General features: G+C 35.3%; 1 protein-coding gene across 2 annotated transcripts in view; it reads left to right on the top strand.

Moving 5' to 3' along the window:
• The window catches only part of LOC142344584 (uncharacterized), a 58,433-nt gene that overhangs the window by 19,717 nt on the left and 11,384 nt on the right, over positions 1-27,332 (top strand). For both annotated transcript variants that reach the window (XM_075396367.1, XM_075396368.1), the window contains 6 exons: positions 6,568-6,873; positions 7,176-7,242; positions 7,482-7,681; positions 17,101-17,576; positions 17,898-18,002; positions 18,431-18,579. In XM_075396367.1, the coding sequence (XP_075252482.1) occupies positions 6,568-6,873; positions 7,176-7,242; positions 7,482-7,681; positions 17,101-17,576; positions 17,898-18,002; positions 18,431-18,579 (1,303 nt within the window). The remainder of the gene's footprint in view (positions 1-6,567; positions 6,874-7,175; positions 7,243-7,481; positions 7,682-17,100; positions 17,577-17,897; positions 18,003-18,430; positions 18,580-27,332) is intronic.

Raw genomic sequence — 27,332 nt, 5'->3', positions numbered from 1 at the left:
TTTCTCGCTAGTGTTCATTTGTTCGCATGCGGCATTTTGACATTGATTCTGTTTTTTTTTTAATTTATCTGATTTTTTAGAAATGGTTTTCCCAACTCACTCGTAGTCCGTTCTAAGTCTAGTTTTTTGTGTAGTCAATGAAAATTCTTTGAATTTTAAGTCAGGACTTGTCCTGCTATGTTTTTTTTTACTTCTTCTAACAGATTTTAGGCACCAGCCATGTATTTTACCTCGTCAAATGAATGTTTCGCTTGACAATTTTCTACATTTTTCTGCATTTTGAGTTTATCATTTCTCTTTCTTAGTTATGGTCGTCGCTCATTCTGCTCAATCTGAATTTAAAGAGATGTCGCGCAGAAAAGCAACCTGAAATGAACTGGGTCGATGTCGAAAATTTGAATTAAAAATAGAAACCTGCCTTTTGATGCTGGTAACTTAGCGACCAGTTCTAATGCTCTTTGGCATTGCTACTAGTCACTCTCTGTTCTCATTTAAAAAGGAGTACACTTGACTGTAAAATCCAATTAAATTAACTCTTATATCTGATATTTGATTTAACAACAGTCAATTTTAAATTCTTTTCTACACTTTCGATCACAATTGGGGTCATCGGAATCGGTCGAGGTTTTTCATGGAGTTAGCGGGGTACGTTTGAGTCTGTCTTGAGGGATGGGATGTTGGGCGAAAACTCGATTAGGCTAACACTTTTTTTGTAGCCATTAGGCGAAAATGTTGTGGACATTTGGCGAATAGCAATTAAAACATGCATGTGATGATTGGGAAGACATGAGATCCCATTGACAAAATTTCTTTTGACATCAGTCGTGTATATCCATTTTGACCGGAGTTATCGTTTCTAATTTTACACTTTGATTTTATGAGGTTAAGATGTGGGATAATAATTGATTCCAAGTTGTCAATATTTGAAACCACGCAATGACAATATTTGAACGCCTTGTTTAATATATTGTTGAGAGCAGCAGTGTGCACAATTTCAAATGTTGATGTGAACCGTTGACAGTTATAAAATATTTTCATTTGAAATAATTATTAGTGTTTTGCTATGCTAGCTTGTTTCGACGTCTTTCATTTGGCTAATAAGAGGTGGTTAGAGAGGAGGAAACCCAACTTCTTGTGTTTATTTTGAACAATATGGCGTCACTTAGCCTCTATTAGACTTTTCCCCGGCATTCTTACCGCAACATTAAGTTTTTATAATATCAACATAGAGTCCTCTCATTCTGACTTAACTGTTAGATGCTCGAAAAGAACAGATTAATTAGTACTGGCAGCAACATTGATATTCGCGAACAAATACATAATTTAGAAAGCAATTTGTCCACAATTGAGTTTAGAGGTTGTTCGGATATTTGTACAGGCCAGTTGTGCCGCTGGTAATTTATTGGGAGCCGTTAGTTGGCTCAAAGAAGCGTTTGAAACAAAATGGTGTTTTAATGAAATTGAAACAACGATTGTGGAACGTCACTTATGTCGCTGTTGTTCTGTCAGGAGCCATTTCATTTAATTCATATCAGAAATATACTACTGACAAAAATTTGAGATCTCTTGAACAGTAGAAGGAATACGGTCCTAAGCGATCATTACAATAGGCGATCCATATCTTTCCGCGTGAAGTGTTCATTGGAATAATTAGAAAGTCGAAAGTCCATCAAATGGAGACATTTCTATAGTGTATTTTTGAATACTGAGAAATTATTAATTGCTCTTGAACGAAGTTCATAGCAATTATTGTAAACGTGCTGGTCTTTTTTTGCAAATTTTTCGCTTGAACATTTTGCGCTTTTCTTCTAGAACATTCTTTGACTTCTCAAGTGACGGCTATTATTGCGCTCCTAATTACAATTCAAAGAATTTGAATTGTATTGGGGCGCTGTCTTTTTACAATTCAAAGAATTTGAATTGTATTGGGGCGCTGTCTTTTTTTTAAGATCTGTTCACACATTTTCATTTTTGAAGTCAAATTGGAGTGGCGATTTTGGTCACGCCGAAACAGGAAATGGAGCGAAAAAGCGAGTGGTTTTGCGGCGTGAATTTTTTTCGCTCTAATTTTAAAGTAGAGTGAGAAAACAGTGTTTGAACAAAAGTTCGGTTTCTCGGTAGTGGTTTTTTGTTCACATGCGGCAATTTCACTCTGATTTTTACTGTTTTTTCGATTTTTTGGATCGGATTTTTTTCTGAATGGTTTTCCCAATCCATTCACAGCTCATTCTGGACCTAGTTTTTTTGTTAGAATCAAAATTACATATCTCACTAGTGGTTTTTTGTTCTCCCTAGCAGCATTTTGACATTGATTTTCTGTTTTTTTTTTGGTTTTTTTTATCTGATTTTTTTAGAAATGGTTTTCCCAATTCACCCATTGTCCGTTCTAGGTCTAGTTGTTTGTTAAGTCAATGAAAATTCTTTGAATTGTACGTCAGGACTTGTCCTGCTATGTTTTTTTACTTCGTCTAACAGATTTTTTTTTGTCTTACCCTGACTTTTTCAATGACTTCAGTGACTTCTACTGCTTTGCAGTTGCGTGACGTCATATCTGCTTTTAAGTTGATTGCGTGATTTACCTCTCTCAAAAAATGAACTCTGAACACACTTAAGGAACTTAAGTGTGTAAATATTGAAACATTAAGGAACACTATATTTTTATCAACATTTACTAGTTAAAGATCAATATTGAGCATCTAAGTAGTGCTAAACTTATATGCCCTAATTCTTGAGTATTAGTCTTAAGTTTTTAATTTCGAACATCAATTTTGAAACGGCTCCTTTAGGGCTTTTTCCTTACAGACCGTATGTGTATCATAAAAATGACAGTACGTACCTATCCCGAAAAATCTAGTGGTCTACTAAAGGACTTTTGGTCAGTCTGCCTATCTTGTTTCTTTAGTTGTTTCAATTTATGGAAGGCCACAAGCGTCTATCGTGGCTATTTTCCGGCAATCTTTTAATTTTTAATAACGGCCTTCAAGTACTGAAATGACAATTTTTTGTCGCCCTCATTTTGTGCAACTCGAAGAAGAGTAATTGTATTTTTAATTCGTCTAATGGTTCTAAAATAGCGTGTAATTTTTGACGCCTCATGTAACGGAATTTAGACTTTCATTTGTTGTTGAACAAAATGAAGAATGCTGAAAAGAGAAATTGTTGTTTTTTCGTGACTTTCAAAAGATTGCGAGAAAAATTGCTGCGAAAAATTTTTTCAAAGCACTTTTTATTTTTAATTTGTTTCGGCCGGATTGGTTTTCGCAAAGTATCAATAAGTATTTTGAAAACTTGATTTGTTTTAATTTTGTAAGACTTCTAGATGCAATTTTGAGTTAATTTTGTCAGTTTTCCGTTTAATATGCTTTTTTAGCAGATTTTGTTTTCTTCAATTATGAATGGTATTCGGGAATATTTTTGATTGAAGCTAGTTCTTTTATTGGTCTTGATGAGTTTTTGATTTGACTGGTCTCCTTTTAATGTTGTTTTCATGAAAGATGTTGTTTTTTGTTTATGATACTAAAGAGGAGACAATTAAAAGTTAGATTGGCCTTGAAAAGCTTTTCCAACAAATGGCATGTCACGGATTGAACAGAATTTTTAACCAGGTGTACGGAGAGCTTAAGGTCTACGGACTTTGTTAGTTTGAGAATATCGGGAATAAAATTAAACACATTTTGAGTCTTCTTCTTTTCCCTTTTGTTCTCTTTTTCTCGTTATGTACCCGATGCATTTTTTCTATCATGTGGTATTCATTTATTGAACAAAAACTGTATCACCCGGTCTTTCAAAAATAATAGTTCTGGAGAATCTGGAAATTTTTAAGAGTTGGTTATCAGGTTTCATTTTTCTCATTTTATTTTTTTCTTTCCCTCGTTTGTTATTTCAATGATTTGATAATTTAATGGTTTTAATTTTTTTTTTAATTTAGCAAGAAATGCTCTCAAACGACGTTTGTAGCAATTATTTTAGTCGTCTGGTCTTTTTTGATGCAATATTTTGCTTAAACGATTTTTCGTCTGACTCATTTGACGTTTCGTCCTCAAAAACGAGATCAACAGGTACTACTACGAAACCCTTCGAAACTGTTTGAGGAGGAAATTGCATTGTGTAAAAGGCAGTTCTCAGTCACCCCAATCCCCCACACGTCACCCCCGTGCACCCTCCCAACATACCGATTTGGACCACCCTCTAGTCCACAACCCTACCCCAATCGCTTCACCCCTTGCGCTATTATCCCTAAACCTTAGCCGGCTAATACAGAAGCCAACCGCTCGCTGGTCGTTTGAAAGCAATTTGCAAGACGCTAATCGGTTGTTTTTGTTTTTGTTCCCTTTTTCGATTTTTTAACAATTATACGGTCCTTTGACAATTATGCGGTCTTGAGTTTACGCTGATTACAACACAGTTCATAGAGATTTTGAGCATGTAATAATATTTTTCATTTAAGTTATATGTAATAGTAAGGCCAACTTAAACACAAAAAGTTCGATATTTAATTTTTCGGGGTTTTATTACTTTTATGGGCCAATCAAGTTGAGATCGTAGTGGATAGACTAACTGCTATTTAACAAAAACGTGAAAATAGTGTTTAGAGACCTTAAAAAACTTCCAGAATTTGGGCAATTTTGGTAATTCATTTGCTACTTTAAAGTGTTACCCAGTTTTTGCCTCCTTTTGTCCATTCAGGATCCTAATAGCCTGCAAGCTGGTTTTTGAGATTTGGACAAGAGTTGGTTCCGGAGATCTCAGTATCAAAAAATGAAACAATTTAGCAGTGAATTTTGGGAATTTTTAGGTTTTCTAAACTTTGTCATTTCATCAATTTTTGCGTTTAGGTGGCCAATCAAAAATATTTGTGAGCCATCTTCAAATCTCCATAGGTGTTATTTTAAGATGTAAATAAGCAAAAGCCTACAATAAATTTATTGCTGCAAAGCAGTAATTTGAGCGTAGATATATTCAGGCTCGTGGTTTTCTATTGTACTGGGGCGCTGTCTTTTTAGGATCTGTTCACTCATTTTCATAATTTTTGAAATCAAAATTAAGTATTGATTTGTCACTCCAAACAAGATGTGAAGCGCAAAAGCGAGTGGAATTGTGGCGTATAATTGTAACTGAAATTTTAAAGCAGTGTGAGAAAAAACGGTGCTGGAACAAAAATTCGCTTCTGTGTTTGAACAAAAATTCGCTTTCTCGCTGGTGGTTCTATGATCACAGGCCTCAATTTGACATTAACTGTTAACGGTTTTTATCGGTTTTTGGTCGGATTGCTTTCCAAATTATTTTCCCGATCTATTCTTTGTCCACTCTATTTTTTCTTTCGTCAATGAAAATAAATTCTTTGAATTGTATGTCAGGACTTATCCTGCTGTTTTTTACAATTCAAAGAATTTGAATTGTATTGGGGCGCTGTCTTTTTTTAAGATCTGTTAATACATTTTCATGATTTTTGAAGTCAAATTGGATTTTTGAGTCAAAGTAGTGATTTTGGTCACGCCGAAACAGGAAGTGGAGCGAAAAAGCGAGTGCGGTTGTGGCGTGAATTTTTTTGCTCTAATATTAAAGTAGAGTGAGAAAACGGTGTTTGAACAAAAATTCGCGTTTTTGCTAGTGGTATTTTGTTCACATGCGGGAATTTTACTTTGATTTTTACTGTTTTTTCAGTTTTTTGGACCGGACTTTCTAAATGGTTTGCCTAATCAATTAATAGTTCTAGTCCTAGTTTTTTGTTTGAACGAAATTTTTTATTTCTCTGGTGGTTTTTTTTCACATGCGGCTTTTTGACATTGATTTTCTGTTTCAAAATTTTTTTAATCTGATTTTTTTAGAAATGGCTTTCCCAATTCTCATAGTCCGTTCTAGGTCCAGTTTTTTTAGTCAACGAAAATTCTTTGAATTGTACGTCAGGACTTGGTCCTGCTACGTTTTTTGTTTCGTCGTCTGAAGCGTTTTTTATTTTACATTTGATCACACTGCAAAGCTGAAAAAGTTTTCTGAATGGCTTCTTCCTCTCACTAATGTTTTTGCGTGCGTGGCGTCATTTGTCACTCTCTCTGGCAAAAGTTTCTAGTTCATTTGCTTGATTACATTTTGATCATAGGCGACTTACCTCACTCAATAAATTAACTTTTGCACTTAATAATTTAACTTTAATTTGAATTAGTTTAAGGTCAAGGGAACTCGTATGTGTTATAAAGGTCCCTAATAAAAAGGCTTCTGCGAAATGAATTTTAGTTAGCTTTTTTAATTTATCGATGAATGCTTTTTACATAACTTTTTGAGCGGCGTCGATCACTGTATGTCGGTTTCTATTTATACGGCACGCAAGTCAATTGCGCAGCTATTCCGTTAATCTGTCGGCTATGTTTTGGATACTTTTTTAAAAATAGAACTTGCAACGATATTTGGTAGCAAGCTGTAGGAGTTAGCATACTAGTGAGGCTGCTTTTTGTAGCGTCTGTACGTACGGTTTCAATTGTTAATAAATTGTTGGGCATTTGAGGGAATAGAACGTGTATGACCTCTGCTCTTTTTTAATGCATTACAGTATTCATTTTTGTATTGTAGATTTCGGAACGAGGCTGGCATTCTTAACACTTGTCCAATTTTCGCCCATGTATAAGAAAGACGGAATCAGTGGGAGTGGAAGCATAAACGATAAAAGGAAAACAGCTTCACTCGCAGCCCGACATGAGTCAAATGTTCCCCATGGAAGTGAAATACCTGTGGTTACTGTGACGACGGGAGGCGGTGCGGATAACGACTCCGGATACAGCTCGCCGAAAACTAGACTAGCTGAAACCTCAGTATCTGATGCTGATGGTGTGATCGGCTGCCAGTATAGAGAAAATCAACGCTCTATTGCTGTTGCTGGTGAGAGAAGAATGGAACCCTCTGAATGATTTTAAGCGAAGAATTTTAGTACGATACTTGATAAAAACGCAGTCTAATTATAAGCAGCCAGTCCTAGCAGACAAGACGCTCTAGCGGTGGGCTATAAAACCTTAATTTTTAGCGATCTTTGAATCTTAATATTACAATTTAGCCCGCGTTAATGGCTACTAGTTAGTCAACGTTTTTCGCGTCGTCAATCTGAAGCGGAGCTTTGATCTGAGGTAAAAGTACAAAGTTTGTTTAAGCCGCTGCAGTTTTGGTGACATTAAAACGTGTTTTAGTCGCACCTCCAATCCCAGCCGCGCAAAAGAATAATCAACTAGTTCCTACCTCGGCGCTGCCCAAAAGGTAAACACAGTTTCATTTGCCTACGATACAGAATAAACTTTACTTAGATTACATGTATAAATGCTGTTTCGATGAACCTAACAAGTGTTACATGGAACACGTGGATCTCGAAGTGTGTTCTGTTCCTGTTGCCCTTTTTGTTCTCTCAAATGAGTTCACTGAAGGCGCTAAAACAACTGATGCTATCTAGGCTAGTTGCTTGTCCGAATTAAACTAAAAATTGTAAATTTGTGTTGTAGTGCTCAAATTAGCAACTGTAACAGTGGTGCACCACCAGTCCAACAAAGTAGAAAAAAGAAGAAGAATGCTTCTAGTAGGAAGAAAAGAGGAACTCTCACAAACGACAATGCTAATAACAACCCTACTGACACGTGTACTACCTCGGGCAAAGAGGACGATGACCTTGATCTCTTCACCCAAATGGAAGAAAATTTTCCAGGTATTCTTCTTCCTAGTAGTTACGTTATGTCAATACAGATGATGTTAATGATTAGTAGCCGCCGTCAGCCTCTCAACTGCTATTATTTAGGCGCTCTTTTTACAATTCAAAGAATTTGAATTGTATTGGGGCGCTGTCTTTTTATTACGACTCGAAGAGGAGTATTGGAGAAGTCCTTTTTTTAATCAATTTTTTTGGAGTGATTTTTGAAGCGGGAAATGAAACGCGTGAAAAAATTTGGAGTGATTTTGGCGCTGAATAAAAGTGAAGAGCGGAGCGAAAAGAGAGTGGTTTTTATTCATACCGCTGTTTTTGAGAGAGCAAGAAATTGATGTGTGAAAAGAATTCTGTAAGCGGGCGAAATTTTTTGTTCACGTGCGGCATATTAAAGCAGTTTTTTCTCAATTTTTTTCGGTTAAGAGGTTTGGTTATGATTTGCTTTTAATCTTAGACTGGGTTTGGTAGTGGTTTGAAGGTTTCTGAAAATTTAAATGAATTTTATGCTAATTCGGACGTTTTTCATGTATTTTGCTGATTTTTGGCTAATTTTTACGATTTTTTTTGTTATTGTTTTTTTACTGCCTCAAATGGATATTGAAGATACCCCTATTACTTGAGAAATTTTTAGTTAACACGTGGTTACAGTTTTGTGGATAAGAAGCATTTTTTTAGAAATATGACGAAAAGTGTCGAAAATTTGAACTAATTTTCTTAATTTTTTTTGCAGTTTTTCGCTTTTCTTTAGACAAGTTTCTTAACCTATTATGACTTGCCTATTAACGGAAATAACGATAATGATGATGATAATAACAATAATGGAGGAAACAGTGCCTATGATTTTGGTGACTATGAAACGAACTCACGTCAGAGAAGAGGTTAGTGTTGATTTATTAATAACCGCACAGCGATAGCTGGGGCTATTATTGGCCTTCTCTTGGTTTTTTTACGACTCGATGAGGAGTATTGGTTTTCTCTCGGTCTTTTTTTTACAGGAAGTAGATTTGTTCACGCGGCATTTTGACCTAAACGCGAAAGTGAGAAAAGCTGCCTTGATGAACAGATTTTCGCTAAGCGAGAGAAGTTTTTTGATCAAGCGCTGCGTTTAGTGAATGACTTTTTGACTTTGAAAAGTAGTTTTTGACTGAATGGCGCATATAGATAACCGTTTTAGCCGTTTTTTGTCTAAGTGGTCCATTTTTTTGCTTTTAATTTGGTTTCTTATAGAAATAAATTTTATTCGATACTATATCGAAATGCCAACCTCGGAAATTGATGCCACAGTGCTTTGCAGAGACTGAAAATGCGTTTCAAGTGGAAAATTGTTGCATGTTTCTTGATTTTTTTTTTAATTTTTGGCTTTTTTTCTTTTAATTTCTTCTTTTTTGGATCTTTTTCTTCGTATTTTTGTCAAAAATCAGTTAATATGGCAACTTCTCTTTGATAATTCATATACTCAAGGCCTCTTTCTACCTCGATGTAATTTTGTTTTATAAAATTGTACATATGCTAATCCGATTTTGAGTTTTGTTTCCGATTTTCTTCAGTTTTTTGTTTGTATTTTGGTTGTAATTGCTGGAAATTGTCTTTTTGTGCAACATGAGGGACTTTACTTTCGTATTAATGAAAATTCAATCATTTTTTGGCGTTAAGTTTTTGAAAAACAGTAAAAACTTCTTCATAAATGCAGTCTTAAAAGTTTTTTGACCATATTTTTTGCAAAATGTTTCAACGTTTCGTATTTATGAAATCTGTTTTTTGTTATCTTCAGGAGGATAGATCTATGTATCGGATGACTAGTTATCCTTTCTATGTCTTGAATGTTGAACAATGAAATGTATTCGTTTTTCTTGAATTTTTTAAATAGATTTTTAACTTTCAAAAATCAGGAATGTCTTTTTGTTACGGTGTTGCTTACATTGTACCAATATTCTTCACATTCTGGTTAGTATCATTCTAGCTTTGGCCTGGCACCTACATTTATATTTTTGGTATATTGATTTTTGTCAGTTGTTAAAAATGAATGAGTTCAGCTTTTTCTTAGATTTTTGTCATTTCTTTGTTTGCAATTGATTTCATTCAACATAAGGCAGGACTGAAAGTTTGATAGCAAGCATTTTCCAAAATTTCTACTTATGATTATTTACTGCAACTTTGTTCCGGTCTTGGTAATAATTTAAACGGTTTTTTGCCTTTGATTATTTTTCTGCTGCTTATGTCTTTTCTATGATCAATTTAATGCTTGATTTGGTATGAAATCACGTTGTCTAGCGTATGTACAACAAGGACAAGTGTGTGTTGTTTTTGTCTTAATTGCAGTGATTAGAAGTGTCATTAAAGATGTTATAGGTGTCATTATATGTGTTTTCTGATTCTTAAATTTGAGCTTTCTCTTTTGAAAAGATTTAACTTAATTTTTCACATTATTATCTGCCGTTTGCTTTCGCAACCATGTTCACATTAGAATCATGAATTAATTGAGGGCAATTGATAACCTTGTCAGCTTTTTTCTGACTATCAGTTTTCTGACCACCTTAATTATTTCCGATTTTGTAACGTTACCAAACGTTTTCTATAATTTAAAATTTTGCTGCATTTTAATTCTCTTGGTTGCAGTGGTTTAAGTTTCACCAATTTTTAGAGCAGACCTGGAGAGGTAGTGAGTTAATGGTTTTATACAAAAGGTATCTGCTTCCGTTACAATTACGGTTTTGTTAATGAAGTTTTGACGCTTCGAGTCGCTTCCGGGTTTCTTCCGGCTATGTTTTTTTTAAGATCTGTTCACACATTTTCATGATTTTTGAAGTCAAATTGGAGAAGTGATTTTGGTCACGCCGAAACAGGAAGTGGAGTGAAGTCGAGTAGAGTGAGAAAACGGTGTTTGAACAAAAATTCGCTTTCTCGCTAGTGGTTTTTTGTTCACATGCGGCAATTTCACTTTGATTTTTTACTGTTTTTCCGGTTTTTTGGTCTGATTTTTTTTCTAAATGGTTTTCCCAATCCATTCTTAGTTCGTCCTAGGTCTAGTTTTTTTCTGTTTAGTCATAGAAAATTCTTTGAATTGTACGTCAGGACTTGTCCTGCTATGTTTTTTTATTTCGCTTTATCTTTTGATCCCGTTTTTCGTTTTAAATAAGTCACGATTTTCACATTTAACTTCTGACTTACCTCAATCACTGTTTCAGCCCAATGAATTTTAAATTCTTTCACGTATTGAATTACGCAATGTAGTGAATACGGTCAACGTCAAAAGAGCAAAATCAAAAAGAGGATAAGCATATAAAGCCCGGTCATTAATTCATAGTGCATTAGGTTATCAAAGTTCATTAAAGCGATTGCTAGCTGACATTAGTATTATGCTTAATAGCTTTCAGTTTAGAAGCTGAATTTAGTGTGATTAATAGCCGCCCTCATCTTCTCAGCCGGCTATTATAGCGCTCCCATTTTTTTTAAAATTCAAAGAATTTGAATTGTATTGGGGCGCTGTCTTTTTATTACGACTCGAAGAGGAGTATTGGAGAAGTCCTTTTTTAATCAATTTTTTGGAGTGATTTTTGAAGCGGGAAATGAAACGCGTGAAAAAATTTGGAGTGATTTTGGCGCTGAATAAAAGTGAAGAGCGGAGCGAAAAGAGAGTGGTTTTTGTTCATACCGCTGTTTTTGAGAGAGCAAGAAATTGATGTGTGAAAAAAATTCTGTAAGCGGGCGAAATTTTTTGTTCACGTGCGGCATATTAAAGCAGTTTTTTCTCAATTTTTTTCGGTTAAGAGGTTTGGTTATGATTTGCTTTTAATTTTAGACTGGGTTTGGTAGTGGTTTGAAGGTTTCTGAAAATTTAAATGAATTTTATGCTAATTGGGACGTTTTTCATGTATTTTGCTGATTTTTGGCTAATTTTTACGATTTTTTTTATTATTGTTTTTTTACTGCCTCAAATGGATATTGAAGATACCCCTATTACTTGAGAAATTTTTAGTTAACACGTGGTTACAGTTTTGTGGATAAGAAGCATTTTTTTTTAGAAATATGACGAAAAGTGTCGAAAATTGAACTAATTTTCTTATTTTTTTTTGCAGTTTTTCGCTTTTCTTTAGACAAGTTTCTTAACCTATTATGACTTGCCTATTAACGGAAATAACGATAATGATGATGATAATAACAATAATGGAGGAAACAGTGCCTATGATTTTGGTGACTATGAAACGAACTCACGTCAGAGAAGAGGTTAGTGTTGATTTATTAATAACCGCACAGCAATAGCTGGGGCTATTATTGGCCTTCTCTTGGTTTTTTTACGACTCGATGAGGAGTATTGGTTTTCTCTCGGTCTTTTTTTTACAGGAAGTAGATTTGTTCACGCGGCATTTTGACCTAAACGCGAAAGTGAGAAAAGCTGCCTTGATGAACAGATTTTCGCTAAGCGAGAGAAGTTTTTTGATCAAGCGCTGCGTTTAGTGAATGACTTTTTGACTTTGAAAAGTAGTTTTTGACTGAATGGCGCATATAGATAACCGTTTTAGCCGTTTTTTGTCTAAGTGGTCCATTTTTTTGCTTTTAATTTGGTTTCTTATAGAAATAAATTTTATTCGATACTATATCGAAATGCCAACCTCGGAAATTGATGCCACAGTGCTTTGCAGAGACTGAAAATGCGTTTCAAGTGGAAAATTGTTGCATGTTTCTTGATTTTTTATTTAATTTTTGGCTTTTTTTCTTTTAATTTCTTCTTTTTTGGATCTTTTTCTTCGTATTTTTGTCAAAAATCAGTTAATATGGCAACTTCTCTTTGATAATTCATATACTCAAGGCCCCTTTCTACCTCGATGTAATTTTGTTTTATAAAATTGTACATATGCTAATCCGATTTTGAGTTTTGTTTCCGATTTTCTTCAGTTTTTTGTTTGTATTTTGGTTGTAATTGCTGGAAATTGTCTTTTTGTGCAACATGAGGGACTTTACTTTCGTATTAATGAAAATTCAATCATTTTTTGGCGTTAAGTTTTTGAAAAACAGTAAAAACTTCTTCATAAATGCAGTCTTAAAAGTTTTTTGACCATATTTTTTGCAAAATGTTTCAACGTTTCGTATTTATGAAATCTGTTTTTTGTTATCTTCAGGAGGATAGATCTATGTATCGGATGACTAGTTATCCTTTCTATGTCTTGAATGTTGAACAATGAAATGTATTCGTTTTTCTTGAATTTTTTAAATAGATTTTTAACTTTCAAAAATCAGGAATGTCTTTTTGTTACGGTGTTGCTTACATTGTACCAATATTCTTCACATTCTGGTTAGTATCATTCTAGCTTTGGCCTGGCACCTACATTTATATTTTCGGTATATTGATTTTTGTCAGTTGTTAAAAATGAATGAGTTCAGCTTTTTCTTAGATTTTTGTCATTTCTTTGTTTGCAATTAATTTCATTCAACATAAGGCAGGACTGAAAGTTTGATAGCAAGCATTTTCCAAAATTTCTACTTATGACTATTTACTGCAACTTTGTTCCGGTCTTGGTAATAATTTAAACGGTTTTTTGCCTTTGATTATTTTTCTGCTGCTTATGTCTTTTCTATGATCAATTTAATGCTTGATTTGGTATGAAATCACGTTGTCTAGCGTATGTACAACAAGGACAAGTGTGTGTTGTTTTTGTCTTAATTGCAGTGATTATAAGTGTCATTAAAGATGTTTTAGGTGTCATTATATGTGTTTTCTGATTCTTAAATTTGAGCTTTCTCTTTTGAAAAGATTTAACTTAATTTTTCACATTATTATCTGCCGTTTGCTTTCGCAACCATGTTCACATTAGAATCATGAATTAATTGAGGGCAATTGATAACCTTGTCAGCTTTTTTCTGACTATCAGTTTTCTGACCACCTTAATTATTTCCGATTTTGTAACGTTACCAAACGTTTTCTATAATTTAAAATTTTGCTGCATTTTAATTCTCTTGGTTGCAGTGGTTTAAGTTTCACCAATTTTTAGAGCAGACCTGGAGAGGTAGTGAGTTAATGGTTTTATACAAAAGGTATCTGCTTCCGTTACAATTACGGTTTTGTTAATGAAGTTTTGACGCTTCGAGTCGCTTCCGGGTTTCTTCCGGCTATGTTTTTTTTAAGATCTGTTCACACATTTTCATTTTTGAAGTCAAATTGGAGAAGTGATTTTGGTCACGCCGAAACAGGAAGTGGAGTGAAGTCGAGTAGAGTGAGAAAACGGTGTTTGAACAAAAATTCGCTTTCTCGCTAGTGGTTTTTTGTTCACATGCGGCAATTTCACTTTGATTTTTTACTGTTTTTCCGGTTTTTTGGTCTGATTTTTTTTCTAAATGGTTTTCCCAATCCATTCTTAGTTCGTCCTAGGTCTAGTTTTTTTCTGTTTAGTCATAGAAAATTCTTTGAATTGTACGTCAGGACTTGTCCTGCTATGTTTTTTTATTTCGCTTTATCTTTTGATCCCGTTTTTCGTTTTAAATAAGTCACGATTTTCACGTTTAACTTCTGACTTACCTCAATCACTGTTTCAGCCCAATGAATTTTAAATTCTTTCACGTATTGAATTACGCAATGTAGTGAATACGGTCAACGTCAAAAGAGCAAAATCAAAAAGAGGATAAGCATATAAAGCCCGGTCATTAATTCATAGTGCATTAGGTTATCAAAGTTCATTAAAGCGATTGCTAGCTGACATTAGTATTATGCTTAATAGCTTTCAGTTTAGAAGCTGAATTTAGTGTGATTAATAGCCGCCCTCATCTTCTCAGCCGGCTATTATAGCGCTCCCATTTTTTTACAATTCAAAGAATTTGAATTGTATTGGGGCGCTGTCTTTTTTTAAAGATCTGTTCACATATTTTCATGATTTTTGAAGTCAAATTGGAGTAGTGATTTTGGTCACGCCAAAACAGGAAGTAGAGCGAAAAAGCGAGTAGTTTTGCGGCGTGAAATTTTTTGCTCTAAATTTAAATGAGAGTGAGAAAATGGTGTTTGAACAAAAATTCGCTTTCTCGCTATTGGTTTTTTGTTCACTTGCGGCAATTTCACTTTGATTTTTACTGTTTTTTTCGATTTTTTGGATCGGATTTTTTTTCTAAATGGTTTTTCCAATCCATTCATAGTCCGTTCTAGGTCTAGTTTTCGGTTGAGTCAATGAAAATTCTTTGAATTGTTCGTCAGGACTTGTCCTGCTATGTTTTTTTATTTCGTCGAACAGAAAAATGTTCCGCTTTACCTCATTTTGCCGCTTATTCAACCTTTTGCATGAAATATTTTTGACTTCTCTAGGCTAGGTTCTCTCTTCTCTCATTCTGCTAGAAGTGATTTTGAACATCAGTTGCTCAGCAAACCAATTCAAAATGGACATAGTCAGTATAAAAATTGAAGTCAGAAATAGAAACGGGATAAACCCATAGAGCCCAATTTTAGTTGCCCGCTATTTGAACGTCGTTCCTGTAAGTATAAGTTACCTCTCTCTAATGCTTATTGGTATTGATAGTAGCCCCTGTAGCCTCTCTCTAAGAAACAGAAGTATGTTCAACTACGAAATGCCATCAATATAAATCGGACTTAAAAAATGTTTTTGTACAAAAATCTTATTTTTTCAATATCTATTATTTCAATCCCAATCATCCTTATTGGAATCAATGGTGGCTATTTTCCGGCAATCGGCCGGGAATCTAACCGAATATGCAGAATTTTCACGCTAAGTAAAAAAATTGTGACACGCTAAGAAAAATTCTATCAATTTCCGTCTCTTATTTTTTTCTGTTCCAATCCCAATGTGCGTCAAGTGGGTCAAAGGCGGACATTTTCTAGCAGTTTGCCGGCTATGTTTTGACTAATGGCCTCACGGCGATATGTGGGCTATTTTTGGCCTTCTCCATTTCTTTTTATTTCGTCGTCAAGATTTTTGTTACGACCAAATGACGTCACAGCCACTTAAAATCTGCTTTTCGTTCATGCAATTTCAACTGAAGTGCGTGCGTGACGTCATTTCTCACTCTTAGTGGACCGAGTTTTTGTTCATTCGCGTGATCAAGTTTTGGTAAATTGTGACTTAACTCAAAATTGACTTCCTCACTTTGAAATTGGCTTTCATTCACGTTAATTCAAAGAGATAAGGTCAAGTGAATGTGTGTCACTCTAAATGAAGGTTATTTGAAAGTAGCTAATAGAGGCAGAAATAACGTATGCAGATTCTCAATCAAAATATAACATCATCCTTTAATGAGAAGAGTAATTTTTTTGGTCTGTCAACTGTTTTGTTGAGACTGCAGATCTACGAAGCTGTTGTGGCTATTTTCTGGCAATCTGTCAACTACGTTTTTGTATGTTGATTTTGGACAGATATTGAATATTACATTTCTATCGCTTGTCTATTTACGAGCCACGGAACAGTCGATTTTCTGTTTGCTATCTCCTGCAATATATGTTATGATTTGATGTCTAGGAATGACTTGATTTCGGTCCAAAGATTCGCGATTTAGCAGTATTTACTGAGGGTTTTAAGTCTCCATTTTATATCCATTAGAGTGTTACTGAACTCTAAAATGTACGATTCAGCAAAGCTTGAGTAGGCAGAAATTGTGAAGGTCGATTTCGGGAGGTCTGGATGACCCCCCCCCCCCCCCCCCCTCCCCCAGTCCACCATTCCCCCAGCTTTAACCCCTGCTGACTGAGGCTTTAACCCCTACTGACTAAACCGATGGGCCTCCCTTATCTAGGACAGTTATGGGCGAAACCAACACCTCTCCTGTCGCTCGAGAGCAATTCGTCCGATGTTAGTCGATTATTTTTGTTATATCGCACTTGAATAGTTGCTCTCAAACGAAGTTTGTGGCAATTATATTAGTACTGTGGTCTTTTTCTTTTGTGATTTTTCGCTTCACCGATTTTTTGTCTAACCTTATGACTTTGTTCGCAAAAAAGGGGCTTTGTTCTTTTAGAGGTTTTCCTCTTACTAGACTTAAGTATGCGATTCACCGAAACTTATTTTGAGACATAAATTCATGCTGTGAAGGATGGCTGTGAAGTTTGACGGAGATTGTGTGAAACGAGATAAACTGGTAAAGCCCCAGGGCATTAAGTTGCTGAGCATTTATCTAAGAGGCTTAATAGTCTCTAAGTATGCGAGACTGATGAGACACAAATCGAATGTGCGAAGAATAGTCTTCGGAGTGTTGTACCCCCCTCACTCCAACCCAACCAACCGATGGGCAGGCGTAAATTTACGATGAAAAAGACAATATATGTGGTTTACGTATCCCTTCCTACTTATGTCTCACCTCCGTTTTCGCCTCCTCCGCGCTCTCACGCCCCCGCACCCAGTTATTATGCTATGTTTGTTTCTAGAGTTATTTTCACGCTGTCAAAAAGATATTCAAACATTCTTTCCAAAGTTTAAAGCTGTATTTCGTTTTAGCTTTGATCGGCAGCGGAGGAGTGAATCGGTTGAGCGGTGGGGTCACAATGGGAGCTGGTCTCCAAGTCACCACCACAATCAAACACCAATCTGCCACCAGCTGGAAACCCAGCCAGTCATCTGAATTACACCAGGCACAACTCGTAACGCACAACGCTGGCACACCAGAGCAGTCGCAAAGTATGGCGACCAATAACGAAGAGGAACAGTTTCCCTCTTTGGGTTTGGACCAGGGTGGAATTAATGGCAATGTAGGTGCTTCTGCTAACTCTGCTGGTCTTGGTACACCGATTGCTGTATCAACTACAGTATCCCAAAGCGTGAAGGCCAAAGGTCTGAACTCATCAAAGCCAATGGTAGACTTGCCTTTGACTGCATTTTTGAAGAGTTCAAAGGATGGTCACAATTCTGCAAAGAAAACTGAAGAGAAGAAGCCATCACAATATTCACACAAAGGAGCAAAAAAGAATGAAAAGGTTAAATGGTCAATTTAGACAAACTTCTAAAAGTTAAAAGCCGACATGTAACAGCTTCAACTGGTGACATAAAAAACACGTTACAAAGATCGCAAAGTAGTATCAATAAATCTTTGTCGCCTTTTATTTGTTCTTTTGGTGATAGACAACGTGACTGTTTATCAGCTACTGTTTGATCGGTGTCAAGAGCAAAGCAAAATTTTGCATGCTTGCAGATCTTGTTTTAATGTCTAAATATTTAGCAGATTGCAGCTAATTTGATTTTAGCTTGTATTCTTTTGTTGCACTTAAGGTGAAGTAATTGATTTTTTCTGTTTGCAGGTGGTAGCAGTTAGTGACAGTGAAGTCATGATTGGGGCTAAGCATTCTAGTTTGAAGCCAACTTCTATTGTTCAGATACAAGGCCAAACGACTGATCAACTCACGGTATTATAAATAATAACTTCCTTCTTGGACTATCAAAACCAAAAGTACACCATAAGACTACTATTTCAGTCTAGTATATGCTACCGAATTGTTTTTTAATATACTGAAATTAAGGTAAGATAAATATTGAAATTCATTCTTTTCAGATAGTCTCGAGGTATAGTCTGATATGGATTCCCAAAAACCAACACGAATATGAAAATATTGATATTAATAACTGGTGTTAATTTTTAATTCCGCGCATACAAAGTTAGCTGCTATTTTTGCAGTCCTGTGTGTCTTTCGTTTTAGACAAAATTTTTCATTGACAAAATAGTACCTATTAGAAACCTATTAACGTTCATTCGTGCAAGGAACTGTACAATCGACCCCCACCAGTCGCTTGAACGGTTATCACAAAAAACTTGCGCAACATTCTTTGTTACCAGAGACCAGTGAAGAAAGGGAAACAACGAGAGATTGCAAAAGCGAAGAAGCCCACTCCTCTGAAGAAGGTAATCCTCCAGGAGAGAGAAGACAGGAAGAAAGTGAGGGAGACGTATCTGATCAACAATGAAGAGCCACCACGCATAGTCAAGTAAGTTTTAATACAGTTCGTAAGTTTTGCTCAGTAACCTGCAAGACTTACCACGCAGTTTCTTTGAACCCACTTGCACTTGCCATTGTTTTTCCGCTAAACATATTAACAAGATGTAAATTAGTCAGAAATTGGAGAAAACCTAACTGGTAAATGAGTGCATAAATAATTGCTAATTACTAAAAATCTACAAAAAATCTGTTTGCATTCTTAGTAATTTTTGAAGCGAAATGGAATCCTATTTAATAGCCGCCCTCATCTTCTCAGCCGGCTATTATTGCGCTCGTATTTATTATTTTTTTTTTTACTTCGTCAAACTTTTTTTCGCTTTACCATTTTGCCGCTTTTTCGACATTTTGCGTGAAATCTTTTTGACTTCTCTAGGCTAGTTTCTCTCTTCTCTCATTCTGCTAAAAGTGAATTTGCACATCAATTGCTAAGCAAAGCAATTCAAAATGAACAGAGTCGGTATAAAAAATTGAAGTCAGAAATAGAAACGGGATAAACCCATAAAGCCCAATTTTAGATGCCCGCTATTTGAACGTCGTTCCTATAAGTCTTAGTTACCACCTCTAATGCTTATTGGTGTTGATAGTAGCCCCTGTAGCCTCTCTCTAAGAAACAGAAGTATGTTCAACTACGAAATGCCATCAAAATAAATCGGACTTAAAAAATATTTTTGTACAAAAATCTTTTTTTTTCAATATATTCTATTCGTTCAATCCCAATCATGCTTATTGGAATCAACGGCGGCTATTTTCCGGAAATCTGCCGGGTATGTTTATTATTTGTATGACATTATAAGGGACCGTGGTTAACGAACAGCAAAAATGCATGTTTAAGGGGCGTCTGAAGAGCACGTTTAAGAGCTACTGAAGAGCATGTTTAAGAGTGTCTTTTGAGTGCAGTGTTTATAATGCTACATTTTTGATTGGGATACGGTTAGGGGGGAAGGGAGAGCGGAAGACGGGGGGGGGGGGGGTGTGGTGGTGGTGGTGGTGGTGGTGGCGGCGGTGGTGGTGGTGGGGGGGGGGGTGGTGAGAGAGGAGACTGGAGGTGGCTATGAAAAGAGCAACATCAGTGAAAAGTTGGATCTATCTTGATAATTTATTACTTATTCTTGAATTTTAATCATAAATAAGTGTGTTGATTTGTGTACGTGTGTCAGGACTGGTTCGCAACGCCCTAAAACAGTGGTTAGTGTTCTTGCTTATGTGGTTTTATCACTTCTAACTTACTGATTTCTTACTAGACAGGTACCTGAACTTCTGTCTTGAAATCCGGTTGTCTCATAGTTCGTCGCGGATATCCTATCGTACAGTAAGCATCTTTTGTTTATTTAAACGCCATTACATCATCGCAATGATGAATAGTACATTTGCGATATCAACATTACAGGGTAATTTTAAAAACACTCTTGAAACTAGAGAGAAAGAGGTTGAACTTGCCGTTCTGCACGTGGAGCAGTGTAGGCAAATCAGAGAAGGCAGTGGCCAAGATACAAGGTTGGCGCAAAAAAAGTCTCGGATGCTTCCGGAAACATTCAGAAGATGACGATTGAGTTCAACTCCGCGGCCCTTTCATTGGGATTAATGTCGACCCGTTGAACACTCAGTTGAAAGAATTTTCAACGACGGACGACTTTGGTCTCGAGAAATATTCGAAGCGAAAAGAGAATGAATAGAAAGCTAGAACTTGAATGTCAGAAAAAGAAGGGAAACGAACGGTGTTGATACTGAGCGTCCTGTAGTAGTTAGTCAACCTTTATTTGAGGTGGAAACTAGATCCTCGACTGTTCAGTCGAAGTCAGGTGTTCAGGTGTCCAGCAAAGGATGCAGGCGGAAAAAGACAGGCGGAAGCAAGTGATCAGGTTTTTTCCGTGGTCTTAAAACTTGAGAAACACAGTGGAGCGCATGCCATCAAGAATGACATGCCGGTTTCAGTTCGTAAGATGTTTTCAGCCTGTTCAGTTGATGCGACTTAAAAGGGTAACCCAAGCCGGAACTTTCAGTGTTTCAGTGTCATTTGTTTTTCGAAACATTGCTCAATTGAGGCACTGAAGAGAGTGAGTTGTCCTCATTTAGTTCAAAAATCATACGCAGAATACCTATTGCATTGTTAAAACTTTCATTTGATTCACAGGGCAGCACCTGATTTTTTTAAATTTACCTTTCAAAGTGAACCATACGTGCATCAGTTCACTGACACTATTATTCTTTTCCTAATTTTCTTAATGCTAATTTAATGCATCGCCCATTCTGCTCAAGTTGCTTTTAAAAAGCAATTGCACAGCAAAGCAATCTAAATGAACCGAGTCATAAAAACGAATTAAAAAATGAAAGGGGATAAACCAATAAAGCCCAGTTTTATATGCCCGCTACCTAAACTTCGTTCTTAAAAGTCTGAGTTACCATCTCAGCATATTGCCAAGGTCTAAGTTTTTCTTATTCTTAACGTAAGTATATTTTATCAGATGCTCTATCAGATTTTGTCAGCTGCTTCTGATTTTATTTTTCCTCTTGTTGTTTAAAAACAATTAGTATAATTAAGTAGATGGTGCGTTACGACTGAGGATCATCTAACTCTCTTTTACTACTTCTAGTCTTGTCCGGATTTTTTCGGGCTAAATTTTTCATCTTTTGGAGTAATTTGTAAAGCATGGAAAAGGTTTGGAGTGATTTGAGTGCTGAACAAAATTGAAAATTGGAGCCGAAAGAGCTCTTCTAATCTCGAGAGAGCGAGAAATTGAGTTGTAATCGAGCAAAAAGTTTTTTGGGTGCGGCTTTTGCAGCAGTTTTTAGAGTTTTTGTTCATGAGGTTTGATTAGATTGTATTATTTTGTTGTTGTTTTGATTATGGTTTCAATGTTTCTGGTAGTAGATATAAGTTTTATTCTAATTTGACGCTTTTTCGTCCTTTTCTCTGATTTTTAGTCGAATTTCAGCCTCCTTTTGCTAATTGAATTTTTATTGCCTTAATTATGATTAGATTTTGAAAAGACGCTTATTACTTACCGATTAATTAGATTGCAAGTGAGTGCTGTTTTTGTTTATAAAACATTTTAATCAGAACTATGACAAGTTATTAGCTTTTTCTTAATGTTTTTACAATTTTTCACAGTGTTTTAGCCTGTTATGACTTGTCTTTTGTTTCGCGAGTATTTTTTACTTGCTTATTTTGAACCTTTCTTTGTGCTTGGCTTTATCGGCTCCTGCAATATTAAAGAATCAGTCTCTCTGGTTTTTTAGTTTGAGTGGTTTTAAGACCTTATTAATTGCTCTCAAACGAAGTTTTGTAGCAATTATTTTGATAATTTATTACTTGTTGTTTTTACTTGTTGATTTTTGTTCATAAATACGTGTGTTGATTTGTGTACGTGTGTCGGACTAGTTCTCAACGCCCTAAAACAGTGGTTAGTGTTCTTGCTTGTGTTGTTTTATCACTTCTGACTTACTGATTTCTTACTAGACAGGTACCTGAACTTCTGTCTTGAAGTACGGTTGTCTCATAGTTCGTCGCGGACATCCTATCGTACAGTAAGCATCTTTTGTTTATTTAAACGCCATAACATCATCGCAATGATGAATAGTACATTTGCGATATCAACATTACAGGGTCATTTTAAAAACACTCTTGAAACTAGAAAGAGGTTGAACTTGCCGTTCTGCACGTGGAGCAGTGTAGGCAAATCAGAGAAGGCAGTGGCCAAGATACAAGGTTCGCGCAAAAAAAGTCTCGGATGCTTCTGGAAACATTAAGAAGATGACGATTGAGTTCAACTCCGCGGCCCTTTTCTTCATTGGGATTAATGTCGACCCCTTGAACACTCGGTTGAAAGAATTTTCAACGACTGACGACTTTGGTCTCGAGAAATATTCGAAGCGAAAAGAAACTGAATAGAAAGCTAGAACTTGAATGTCAGAAAAAGAAGGGAAACGAACGGTGTTGATACTGAGCGTCCTGTAGTAGTTAGTCAACCTTTATTTGAGGCGGAAACTGGATCCTCGACTGTTCAGTCGAAGTCAGGTGTTCAGGTGTCCAGCAAAGGATGCAGGCGGAAAAAGACAGGGGGAAGCAAGTAATCAGGTTTTTTCCGTGGTCTTAAAACTTGAGAAGCACAGTGGAGCGCATGCCATCAAGAATGACATGCCAGTTTCAGTTCGTAAGAAGTTTTCAGCCTGTTCAGTTGATGCGACTTAAAAGGGTAACCCAAGCCGGAAAAATGGGCCCAAAAGTGACGAAAAGTACACGGAGGATGAGTTGAAAATTATTGAGTCTGACTTGTCACCGACATCAGATGAAGAGGCACTATCCACGAGGGCTCCTTCAACTGATCAAGAGCAGAAATAAGGAGAAGTTTAATGGTTCTGGGAAAATAACTTAATTTGAAGGATGAGAATTTGAAGGATGAGAGATGGCCCCCGAAGATGGAGATATTGGATGATCAGTAATATCTGAGTAAAGTGTGCGTTAAAAGAAAATTAGTTGAGTTTTTTATGTTCTATTTATAACCGTATATATATATATATATATATATATATATATATATATATATATATATATATATATATATATATATTTGTATATCTGCATATATATATATATATATATATATATATATATATTTGCATATCTGCATTTGTTTCTTTGCTGTAAAGTGACAAGATTTTTGTTCCATGATAGTGTAAATTTGCTTGTAATAAACGTTTCTTGAGTTAAGCGCAACAAATGATTTATGTTTTGCGGTCTCATAATGTTTTTTTTTATTTTCAATTTTTACCTAGAAAAATACAGCGTTAAATTACAGAGAAAACAACGAAAAAGTTTGATATGACGCAAAATTTTAGACCTAATGAGATAAAAATTTTTGACATGCTTCAACTTTCAGTGTTAGCTGTATTTCGAAACATTGCTTAATTGAGGGACTGAAGAGAGTGAGTTGTCCTCACTTAGTTTAAAAATCATATGCAGAATACCTATTGCATTGTTAAAACTTTCAATTGATTCACAGGGCAGCACCTGATTTTTTTAAATTTACCTTTCAAAGTGAACCATACGTGCATCAGTTCACTGACACTATTATTCTTTTCCTAATTTTCTTAATGCTAATTTAATGCATCGCCCATTCTGCTCAAATTGCTTTTAAAAAGCAATTGCACAGCAAAGCAATCTAAATGAACCGAGTCATAAAAACGAATTTAAAATGTGAAACGGGATAAACCAATAAAGCCTAGTTTTATATGCCCGCTACCTAAACTTCGTTCCTAAAAGTCTTAGTTACCATCTCAGCATTTTGCCAAGGTCTAAGTTTTTCTTATTCTTAACGTAAGTATATTTTAGCAGATGCTCTATCAGATTTTGTCAGCTGCTTCTGATTTTATTTTTCCTCTTATTGTTTAAAAACAATTAGTATAATTAAGTAGATGGTGCGTTACGACTGAGGATCATCTAACTCTCATTTTCTACTTCTAGTCTTGTCCGGTTTTTTTTCGGGCTAAATTTTTCATCTTTTGGAGTAATTTGTAAAGCATGGAAAAGGTTTGGAGTGATTTGAGTTCTGAACAAAATTGAAAATTGGAGCCGAAAGAGCTCTTCTAATCTCGAGAGAGCGAGAAATTGAGTTGTAATCGAGTAAAAAAATTTTTGGGTGCGGCTTTTGCAGCAGTGTTTAGAGTTTTTGTTTATGAGGTTTGATTAGATTGTATTGATTTTTGATTGTTTTGATTATGGTTTCAATGTTTCTGGTAGTAGATATAAGTTTTATCCTAATTTGACGCTTTTTCCTCCTTTTCTCTGATTTTTAGTTGAATTTCAGCCTCCTTTTGCTAATTGAATTTTTATTGCCTTAATTATGATTAGATTGTGAAAAGACGCTTAATACTTACCGATTAATTAGATAGCAAGTGAGTGCTGTTTGTGTTTATAAAACATTTTAATCAGAACTATGACAAGTTATTAACTTTTTCTTAATGTTTTTACAATTTTTCACAAAGTGTTTTAGCCTATAGCCTATTATGACTTGTCTTTTGTTTCGCGAGTATTTTTTACTTGCTTATTTTGAACCTTTCTTTGTGCTTGGCTTTATCGGCTCCTGCAATATTAAAGAATCATTCTCTGGTTTTTTAGTTTGAGTGGTTTTCAGACCTTATTAATTGCTCTTAAACGAAGTTTGTAGCATTTATATTAGTCCTGTCGGTCTTTTTAATGTGATTTAACGCTTGGCAAATTTTTCCTCTGACGTATTTAACTTTTCGTCCTCAAAAAGAGGATAAACTAGTAGCACCCAGTGGGCATTAAATGATCTTAGCCTTTCAGCTCACTAGTCTTCAAGTATGCGATTCACAGAATCTGTTTTGGAGACTTACACTTATGGTGTGAAGGGCTGTTCTTAGAGGTTGAAAACACCCCGCACTGTTAACTACCCCTCCCTCTCCCCTCCCCCACTATTGCTCCCACCCCCAACCGCGCTGTTGCCCCAACCCCATTGTTGCCCCACCCCCCTCAATCAGCCACCGGTGCCCCCTGCCTTGGCTAGCTACTGATGAAAGGCTTATTATCAAACCTTAGAGGAGAGCTTATTATCAAAAAAATTCAAAGTTCAAATTTTCAATACAAAATTCTTAATAATTTTTCTTAATAATGTGAACATTATTAAAAATTTTCGCCGCAAATTTTTAATAATGTTCACATTTTTTTCAAGCTTTTTGAAATCTTTTGTCTTTTTTGAAATTTATCAGCCTTAGGTGTCGAGAAACCTCCACTGGGTTTTGACAGTAGGCTAGTGCATAGTTTCAGGTGGTAGTGGAATGATTTCAACATTTTACTATCACGAATTATAGCATTGTTTTGCAAAACATGCAATTTTCATTTTTCATTATTCATGTCGTTTCGGACGCAGGGGCCAGAAAACCTTCTTATGGAACTTTTAATAAGATGCCTAAATTTTTGTTTTTTCCTTGGAATAGTTTTCAGCTTCTTAGAATCACAATTGTTCGCATTTTATTTTATAAAACTAGTATTTCAGTCTTTTTTGTCATTTTTTGTAATTGTTTGTTATTTTTTGGTTAGCTCTAGCCTCAGGAGCCAACAAAACCCCTCTAGGGTTCGACAATAGGTTACTGTGTAGTTTTTAGATGTAATGGAGTGTTTTTCAAGATTGTAATATCACGACTTTTAGCGTTTTTAGAAAACTCAACTCTTAAATTTTTCTGACATTTATTGTCATTAATCAGTTTTTTACAGCCTCAGGGTTCAGTAAACCGTTAGGGTTTGATAATAATTTTTGGAAAATTGTTTATGGCCATGGGTTAGTTTTTAGCGTTTTACGATAACAAATTTTAGCAATTTTTTTAAACTTGCATTTTAAGTTTTTTGAATTTTTTTTTCATTTTTTTAGGTTTCTCCAGTCTCAAGAGCCACACAAACTCCTCTAGGGTTTGATATTAGGTTACTGCATTTTTTCTAGATGTAATGGAATCTTATTCAAGATTTTGTCAAGAATGTTTATCAAGAATGTTTATCAAGAATGTTTATCAAGAATTTAAGCAGTGCTTAAGAAAACTTCTGCAATTTTAAGTTTTTTTGTTTGTTTTTATTTTTCCAAGGGACCTTGTCCAAAGTTTGATAATAAGCTGTTGCATAGTTTCTAGGCTTATAGGCTTGGTTTTCAATGCTGTAGCAATTTTTTGATAAAATTTAATTTTACTTGACAAAACTCCAGATACAAAAAATTGTTTTTTGATCATTTTTTTACTGAGAATTTGGAAACTTTTTTAAATTTTCGCTATATTGCAATTTTTTAAAATATCAGTTTGTTTTCTATTGGATTTGTTTACTCACAAGGCTAGAGAACTAAAAATTGTAGATTCGGATCAAGCTAAAATTAGCGTCCCTAAACGGTGAATAGCTACTGACGTTTGAGAGCAATTCGTCCGACGCTAGTCGGTTATGTTTTTTAATGAACTGTCCGCAAATAATTCTTAACTCTTGTGTTTAGTTTAAGTAAGTACTAGTTTTTTGAAAGGGGTTGTTTTCTGGGAGTCATGTCCGGAAATTTTTGGGCTGTTTTCTTTAATCCGTTTTATTGGAGTGAATTTTGAAGGAAATGAAAAGCGTGAAAAAAGTTGGGGAAAGGTTTGGGCGCTGACTAAAATTGAAAAAGGGAGCGAAGTGTTTTTTACTCATACCGCTATTTTCGAGAGGGAGACATTGGGGCGTGAGAAAGTTTTCTGTAAGTGAGCAATATTTTTTGTTCGCGTGCGGCTTGTGAAGCAGTTTTGTAAAAGAATTTAATTAAAGTTTTGGTTTTAATTTCGAAATAAATTTGTGGTGGTTTTGATAGCGGTTTCAAAGGTTGTTTTAATGAGTTTTTTTTTGCTAATTTTGAGGTTTTTGAGCCTTTTTTCTGATTTTTGTTGAAATGAAGCCCTTTTTCACTTATTTTTCTGTTTCACTGCTTTACGTGGGATTTGAAAATACAATTATTACGAAACGAGTGTTTTATGTAGCAAGCGATTGCAGTCTTTGTTGGTATAAAAGTTTTTTAATTTCGGAATTTGACAAAATTGTGAATTTTTTACCTAATTTAATTTTTCTGCTGTGTTTTCTTTGACAATTTTTCAGCCTATTATGACTAGTTTATTGTTTGCTCGCATTTTAATACTATTATTTGCATTAAGAATTTTTTCTATGGCTTTTTATGTCCTTGTAAAAAAAAATTTGTGCAAGAAGGTCTCATGAGTTGTGTGAGTAGG

This window comes from Convolutriloba macropyga, chromosome 8 (genome assembly GCF_964194025.1).
Source record: "Convolutriloba macropyga chromosome 8, txConMacr16.3, whole genome shotgun sequence".
Taxonomy (NCBI): Eukaryota; Metazoa; Xenacoelomorpha; order Acoela; family Convolutidae; genus Convolutriloba; species Convolutriloba macropyga.
The sequence above is the reverse complement of the archived record's forward strand: the minus strand, read 5'-3'. Positions and strand labels throughout refer to the sequence as shown.